This window comes from Colobus angolensis, unplaced genomic scaffold (genome assembly GCF_000951035.1).
Source record: "Colobus angolensis palliatus isolate OR3802 unplaced genomic scaffold, Cang.pa_1.0 Scaffold101, whole genome shotgun sequence".
In the NCBI taxonomy this organism is placed as follows: Eukaryota; Metazoa; Chordata; class Mammalia; order Primates; family Cercopithecidae; genus Colobus; species Colobus angolensis.
The window spans coordinates 10,121,054-10,129,881 of NW_012111031.1; the positions used below are offsets into that span (position 1 = coordinate 10,121,054).

The 8,828-nt window shown below is 36.7% G+C and overlaps 1 protein-coding gene across 3 annotated transcripts in view; it reads right to left on the reverse strand.

Moving 5' to 3' along the window:
* Nucleotides 1-8,326, reverse strand: part of DGKH (diacylglycerol kinase, eta) — a 91,079-nt gene extending 82,753 nt beyond the window's left edge. For all 3 annotated transcript variants that reach the window (XM_011940457.1, XM_011940446.1, XM_011940466.1), the window contains exons 1-2: nucleotides 8,246-8,326; nucleotides 4,181-4,266 (exon numbers count right to left, since the gene is read on the reverse strand). In XM_011940457.1, the coding sequence (XP_011795847.1) occupies nucleotides 4,181-4,266; nucleotides 8,246-8,320 (161 nt within the window). In that variant the 5' untranslated portion in view covers nucleotides 8,321-8,326. The remainder of the gene's footprint in view (nucleotides 1-4,180; nucleotides 4,267-8,245) is intronic.
* Nucleotides 8,327-8,828: the final 502 nt, after the last annotated feature.

An 8,828-nucleotide genomic window follows, 5' to 3' on the forward strand; every position in this document is an offset into this window, starting at 1 on the left:
GTGTGTGAACTTTGTCTGAATTTTGAACAAATAAAGTGTGTGTGTGTTTGTGTGTGTGTGTTTTTTAAAGACCTTGTCAAAATTCAGACAAGGTTCACAAAAAAAAAACCTCTGAGAAAACTAGGGGAAACAGGATATGGCTTAAGTAATATTGATGGTATTAGAGAATTATGATTGATTTTTAGATTTTTTAAAAGATTATATGCATTCACACACACACATACAGCCAGCCCTCTATACTCATGGGTTCCATTATCTATGGATTCAACTGACCATGGATTGAAACCATTTGAAAAAGAAAACAGATGGTTGTTTCTACACTGAATATGTGCAGACATTTTTTTGTCATCATTCCCTAAACAATACAGTATAACAACTATTTACATAGCAAATACATTCGTTATTATAAGTAACCTAGAGATGATTTAAAGTATGTGGAAGGATGTGTGTAGGTGACATGCAAATACTATGGTATTTTCTATGAAGGACTTGAGTACCTATGAGTACTGGAAACCAAGGGGGTCCTGGAGCCAATGCCCCATGGATAGAGAGGGATGACTATATGCCAAAAGTGTAGTAGAATAATTCTCAGGCTGTTCTTAGAGATACTGTAGCAAAATAAAGTAGGAAGCAGATGGCAAAATGTTGATAAATACTGAAACTGAATGATGGGTATGGTGGGAAGAAATTATACCAGTTTTCTTTGAAAATGTCCATAAAAATGAAATTTAGAGATGTTGAGCCACTGCCCATTTGCAATGGCGCATGGAAGTCAAAGATGCACCTCCAGCATGGCCCCTCCGGCCAGCCAGGCACCTCCAACGAGACCTGCACCCAGGCCAGCACCAGCAGCTCAGCTGCCAGCAGTGGCCCCACTCTCTGCAGTTGAGTCTCCTACTGCTGCACCCTAGCAGCCACGTCTGATGGTCCAGATGGCAACCACTGCAGCTGGCGTGGCTGTGGGCCCTGCTGTGGGGCACACACTGAGTCAACTATCATGGGAATGGGGGCCTTCGACAGAGGAGGTAATGCTGGGCTCACAAGGCCTGACATCACTTACCAGGAGCCTCTGGGAGACTAGCTGCACAGCAGCAGCAGTCTTGCTTGTATAAGACAGAACAGTTTCTGGAGCGTGCCCAGAACTAGGGTGACGTCAAGCTCGGTGAGGGTTCCAATGAGGTGCTGAAACAGTGCAGATGTGCACATGTACTGGCCTAATCAAGAAGTTCAACTGAAGACACAGAAAATTGGCTTTCACGATCAAGTTAATTTAGCATAAAAATGTAACTGAGGGTGAAGGTATAAAGTGTGAAACCAGCAGTTAAGCCTCTCCTCTGTCATTCACAGCTTCCTTGCTTCAGAATTGCAGTGGAAGAGGATATTCTTACTGTGCAGAATTTCATTAAGATGGCATAAAATTGGGGGCTGGGTAAATGGTTGCGTGGCCTCCTTAAACCAGCTATTGTTATTTTATTGTTTGTGAGATAACTGGAATAAAGTGATTTTCTTCCAAAAACAATAATAAAAAATAAAATTTAACATCTATTGTATTACTAGTACCAAATAATTACATATTGTCTCCTCTTTTTTCTCTTCAGCCTCTTTATGGCAAATTCCCTAGAATTGTATCTGGGGTTGTAAAGGCCTGGAAGCACAGACAAGTGAGTGACAAGAGGGGACCCGGAATGGAATGGAATCTGCCTAAGGGCAGGCAAGCTGGTTAGGGAGAAACCCAAAGCTAGGGCTAAGAGCAGAGCCTTAGACAAAGAGTCAGGCCAAGGTCAAAGAAAACATCTGAAATGTAACTGGGTAAAACGTGAGGTGATGATACCATAATTTAATCTAGCCCTCTGTCATTTACAAGCTCTGTACTTATCATATTACTCAGCTTAATTATCCTAACAGTTCCATGAGGGAGAAATAACAGGCCTTCTTTCCATATCCCCCACAAATAGAAAACAGGACTGAACACTAGAAAAACAGCTGAATGGAAGCACAATGGCTGGCCCAGGAGAGGTGGGCTACACACTCTGTTTGGTGGGCAGTGCTGCTGGGGTTTTCGATGAATTGTATTGCTTGATGGTGAAATGGATAAATCTCCAGTTTGTCCCAGGCCTTAGCACTCCCTGTTGTCTTTCTCATCCCAGGCCCAGTTCATACACCTAAGTGTTTGCCTGGCTCTTGCCCTGTGAATCAAATGTATTTTGATATGACATTTCAGAGGACACTGCTAGAAAAGGTGGAAAGCTATAATGGAAGCTTTTTTAAGGTATAGCAAGTCGTAAGAGAATTATTTTTTGTTTAATATAGTTAAGTAAATATTTTAACTGGCCACTTTTTATAGTCTGGATGTCAACAAAACCTTTATATTTACTTTCATGTGTTTGATCACTACCTTTCATATATTTTACATATTTTTAATTAAGAGGAATTCTTGTTAAGAAATTTCCACAGATGCAAATAGGATAATTGTAGTAGCCACCCCTTTCTCTCCCTATCATTCTTAATCTCAACACCTTTGCAGTACAACATTTTTGGCAGTGGAAACCTTTTCTCTAATAAAATCTTTTTTTTTTTGAGACAAGGTCTCACTCTGTCACCCAGATTGGAGCGCAGAGGCACCATCTTAGCTCTAGTACAAGCTCCACCTCCCAGGCTCAAGCGATCCTCCTACCTCAGCCTCCTGAGCAGCTGGGACTACAGGAAGGCACCACCACACCTGGCTAATTTTAGTATATACATGTTCAGTAGAGATGAGGTTTTGTCTTATTGCCCAGGCTGGTCTTGAACTCCCGGGTGTCAAGTAATCTGCCCACTTTGGCCTCCCAAAGTGTTGGAATTACAGGCATGAGCCACTGTACCTGGTTCAAATACAATCTTACACAGAATTCCAATATTAAAATATTAAAACTCTGTTTTGTTGACATTACAGATGACAGTTACAGTCTTCTATTCGACGCAATTTCCAATTATTTCTGTATTTTATTTTAGTGACATGATTGTAAAGAAACTGTTTTCAATTAAGTAAAAATGGCAGAAGACGCTTAGCCCAATATTTGCACAAAACAGAAAACTGCAGCACTGCCCGCCAAATAGAGTCTGCAGCCCACCTCTCCTGGGCCAGCTAGTGTGCTTCCTTTACCGTAAGCCATTCAATTCTTTCCTGTTGGGCAGTGTTGTTTCCTATTTACGGGGGATATGTTGTCAAAAGCAATTGTTACTATATTTGTACTTTTTTCACAAGCAAATTTGTTTATAATGATTCATCTTGTCTTTCCTCAACTTCACTGCGAATTAAGTACATAATATACCAAAATTTGTGTATTTTTTCTTTACTACCACCATTTCCCACTCCTTTTCTTTCCTTCTTCACCTTTTCTCCTCTCTTCATGTGTAATAGTAACCCGTGCTTGCTAAGCCAGAATTTGAATGCATTCTTTTGCTTTAAAATTTCAGCTGGTGTCACCCCTTCTTCTAGTCGACTTTCCAGTCTCTTGACATTAGCACAGGATGCTTCAAAACTAAATTCTAAATTCCAGCCAGGCAACATTTGGGATAATAACATCAAGTAGCTTTGGCTCCATGCACAAAATCAACTTCACTAAAATCTGATAACTTTGAATTAAAATCTAATTATTCAATTTAAACATGCTGAGAAACATCATTTTGAAAAATCTCATCATTTTCCTTTTTCTAATGTGACGTAAACAGTTCCTAAATAGTAATGTTTATGGAAATCATGAATTACAATGAAATATGTTTTCCATATTATAAGTAATCATAAACATTTCCTTAAATATTTAGGTTAATTAAACTCTAAATGCTTCTTACACCTTTTTGATAAAAATATTTCAAATTAAACATAAAACAATACCCTCTAAGTATATGCCACTGCAAATAAGATGCTAACATGATTTTTAAAAATCAATCCAAATTTAGTATATCTAATTTTATAAGCTACTTCCAAGATATTTTTTGAGAAGAAAACTCACAAAGAAATGACCTAAATGGTAGGAACCAGCTATCATTTCATCTTCACCATATTTAAAGACTTAAAACCCACAACTCGGTGCAGCACACCAACATGGCACAAGTGTACATATGTAACAAACCTGCACGTTATGCACATGTACCCTAGAACTTAAAGTATAATAAAAAAAAAAAAAAACCCACAACTCACTTGGCAGATGATATGACCACTGCATGTTCATCAGAATTGAGGATTTTTGTAAGATGCGTTGCAACTGAGTCTTCATAAATCGTCATCTGAAAAAAGGAAAAAGGAAAACTCTATACTGTATTATTATTGCTGGCATTTACACAACTCACTTATTGCTGCTCCAGACATGGAGCCCTTCGTGACATGTGTTAGGCAGGGCAATGGCTATAATGAAATACATGAAAGAGTCATTATGCAAAATAGATATTTCCTTTTGGCAAAAGGCTTTCAGTTTCTAGAATTCTTTAATTTATATTCTTATGGAAATCCATAAAAACCCCTTTACAAAATTTTTTAATGTAAAAATATCTCAATATAAAAATAATTCCTACAAAGTAGTACAATAAAAGCCAAAAAAATCTAGTAAAAATTGGGCAAAAGACTAGACATTTAAATATAAAAATATCCAAATGGTCCATAAACAGATGAAAACATATCCAGTCTCAGCCATCAGGCAAATGGAAACTAAAACCACAATGCAGTACCACCATACAGCTCCAAAATGGCTAAAATGAAAACAACTAGAAAATGGCAAGTGCTAGCAAGGCTATGGAGCTACAGAATTCTCATACGCTGCTGATGGGAATCAAACTGATACACTCTCACAAACGATTTGGTAGTGTCTCTTAAAGCTGAACATATGCAATGATATCACAGGACTCAGAAATTCAACTTCTACATCTACACCCAAAAGAAATGCAGAAGTGTGTTCACCAAAAGACATGCACTAGGATGTTCACAGCAGCATTCATCTAATAGTAGAATGGATGACAAATTGCAGTGTATTTATGCAATGGAAGACCATAGGAGAATGAGAATGAATGATTTATAGCCAAGCCACAGTATAGATGAATCTGATAAACATAACATTGAGTGAAAGAATCCAGAAACAAATGAAAGCACACAAAATGATTATATTTTATAAAGTACAAAACAGATACCAATCTATGCTATTAGAAGTTAGCATAGCGATTATTGGGGTAGGAGGCAGGGGTCTTGACTGAAAGGGGGCATGAGGGGGCTTATGGGGAACTTGAACACTGTCGGGTGGTCTGGCAAAGATTTGTTTAGTTTGTGAAAATTTACCAAGTTATACATTTATGACCTGTGCACCTTTCTGTATGTATAATTCAATAAAAAAGTTTTTAAAAATGCTGAATGCACTTTCATATAATCATGTAAATAAATATCTCTTTTAAACAATAGTCAAAATGCCAAAAGCATCCATAATCTTTTTTCTATTTGACTCAAACTTTAACATCCTGTTGAAAGAACACATACATTTTCCTAATATGTAAAAATGTATACAATATTTAAACAGCCTCATATTCAGAGCCTTACATCAAATGTATGCCTCAAATAATATTCCATTTCACACAGCTCAAAATTTTCTAGTATAAATGATCTAATCTAGGCAAGCTGGCCACCTATGCTCTTCTGCCTGACTCAGTTATCTTTTCATTACTTTTACCAATCAGACTCAGTCCAGAATCTTCAATTAAGTCTGAATAAGCCTTCCCCACAAAGCCTTCCTGATTAGCCTCTTCCCAAAAGAACCACATTCCTAATTTACCTTCATTCCACCAGTGAGCATGTTACTCTTTCAAAAGTATGTTACTCTTTTAAATTTCTACCTTCCCTTCTTCAAAGGCAGACCACTACAGGAAAGCAATTTTACATTAAAGAAAGGAAGGCAGGCCAGGAGCTCCAAAGTTACACATGATGTTTTATTGACCCACAGATCCACTTTATTGATCTCTTAAACACTAAAACTTATATCTTTACAGCTAGGATCAGAAAAATGAAAATATATCATCTAAAAATAAACTTTAAAATTTGAAAAAATAAAATGTTCTCCAGAGGTTGGTTTTATTTTTCTTCCCTGCAGGGTAGAAAATATTTTACATGATCATTAATGCTATTAACAAATTCATTAATGCCAGTTGATTAATGAATTAATTAGTAACATTTGATTAATGCCATTTGAAACTTATGTTCAAAAAATCGAAGTTTTTGTCCATTAAAAATATTCGAAGATCAAAAAATACAACCTCTCTCAGAGGAAATAAAATAGCCTCTATGTCCAAAGATAAAATTATAGATGTAACTTATTAACCTATTACGCAGTCACTTAGCAGGGTCAGAAAGGTAAGTAATAATAAGAGTTAACATTTTGTATGTGTAGCAGGCACTGTAATTAAGCACTCTGTATACATTTACCCCTTTGTCCTGTTTTATAGCCAAAGAACCCGAGGCTTGTTGAGTGATGTGCCTAAGACCCACAGCTAATGAAATATAGAAAAGCTAAGAAGAAAGATTTAGTCTACTTTTACCTCAGTTTTCTACTTTTATCTCAGTTTTCAAGGTAAAAAAGTCACACACAGTAAAATGCATTCCTGGTGCCAGCCTAGTTCAGGGTCTAGCCAGGGCCATTCAGAACACTCATTTAATCTGTTATCTTGAAGTATGTTATCCCTTTGTTACAAAAATAGGTTTATTTTTAAAAAGCAAAGTTTCATTTAAAACCCTTTTGTACAAAAAAAGAGATTTCCTTCATATCTTTAGAATTGTACCTCATATTTAGTGATTACATATAAATGATAAAAGTAAATTATTTACTGTTATTTTATATGCTAGAAAATAGACATTTCTGAAGTAAATAGAAGAAAAAAATTCTCCTTTTCGTCTTTTTTGGAAAGAAAACTAATAACATTTACAAATATACTGTTAAGATAAAGGACGGGTTTCTATAAAAATGCGTTATGTTTATGGAATCACATAACTAAAAATGCTGCTGAAAATAAAGCGGTAAATATATCAATCTTTAATAGTGATTATCTCTGGGTGGTAGGACTACAGGTGATTTTATTTTCTTTTTCATATAATTTGGTATTTCCTGAATTTTTTTAGAAGCAGTTTGGCTATCAGCAGTTTTTATGTCAGAAAATGTTTCCAAAATACAATTAGCTTCTCTAAGAAACAGCCCCATTCCTTGCCTTAGTTTTGACAAGATCATAATTTTCTTAATGACAAAACAAAGATTTCAACTGTGAAATAAACAGATGAATTTTCCTGGAGGGAAAAATAAGTTAGCATAGATCAAATGGTCTTAATGTGTCAGAGAATAATCCTCTGAAGGTCAGGTTCTGTTTTAAATCTATATCACTTTGAGTTTTAATCAGAACATTGCATCTTTAAAAACATTAGTCATTTATGGTCTGTAGTAGAGATGGAATTAAGTGGTCTTTCCTTCTTTAACTATATCAACAGGCTTAACCCAGAGACCTGTCTTGTTGTCCCTTCAAAAGAGTAGGGGCCGGCCACAGTGTCTCATGCCTGTAATCCCAGCACTTTGGGAGGCTAAGGCAGGAGGATCTCTGGAGACCAGGAATTCAAGGCCGCAGTGAGCTGTGTTTGGATCACTGCATTCCAGACAGCCTGGGCCACAGAGCAAGACCCTGTCTCAAAAAGAAAAGAAAAAGAAAAGAGTAGGCAAAGCAAGCAGTAAGAGAGAAACTGGATAATATTCTGGCCATGAGTATTGGTGTGTTTGGAGACTGTTTAAAGAAGCCAACGTCTTATAACCAAACAATCTAATGGCCAAAGTAGAAGATGAATAAACACTAACAGGAAACACCAGCTGACCTTCCTGGAGCTCTCCTGACAAAAAGGAAACAGGCAGGTAGAACAGGCAGAGAGGATTATCTGGGCAGGAGAAGAGATAGTGCTTTACACATCCGTTATATCATTTCACTGCCAAGACTTTGTAGCCTCACTTTACACAAGAAGAGGTCCAGGAATGGGAGTGACTGGGCACTCCCAGTGTGGGTGGTCATGGAAGGACTCTAACCTAGATTCAAGATTCTTCTTTCTGGGGGAGAGGACTAGAGGTAGTCAATAAGACCACACCCTCAAAATAAAATTAAGTTAACATGCTACCATATATTAGGAGTACATTTTCACATTTTTTTTTTCCCCAAGATACCCACCCCCATTTCAAATGATAGGTAAAGGGTTAAGTCTTACATAAAATTCTTCAGATGCTTCTGGAGGTCCTGGAAGTAGGGAAGCTTTTGGTGGCAATTTGAGTTCATATGTCATTATACTCCACCTAAAGGGAGAAAAACTCTTTGGTCTAAGATTTCCTTAAAATTGGATAAACTAACTGTTACCATCTCTCACACACTCACACACACACACACACACACACACACACACATTCATGAACTATGGTTTATTTTATCTTAAAACAACCAAAACTGGGAAAAGAGATCACATTTCGGTAATCTCATAAAATGTTGAATTCATAATTTATGATTTCCACATCTTACCATTTCTCCAATTAGTGGCTTCCAAATGTTTTAAGACCCATAGCCCACAATAAGAAATCCACACTTGTTACAACGCCCCCACTTCTTCACAGGTACAATGCATTCTGACTTTTCCATTCTTTTCTGTTCTATTTTAAAAATACTGCTCATTGCAGTTCACTAACTAGGTTATAAACTACTAATGAGTCATAACCCCAAAGTTGTAAAGCAGTATCTTAAATTAAATAAATACATACTACCTATAAACAGTTACTCAACTGTTACTCAACTTGCCAAAT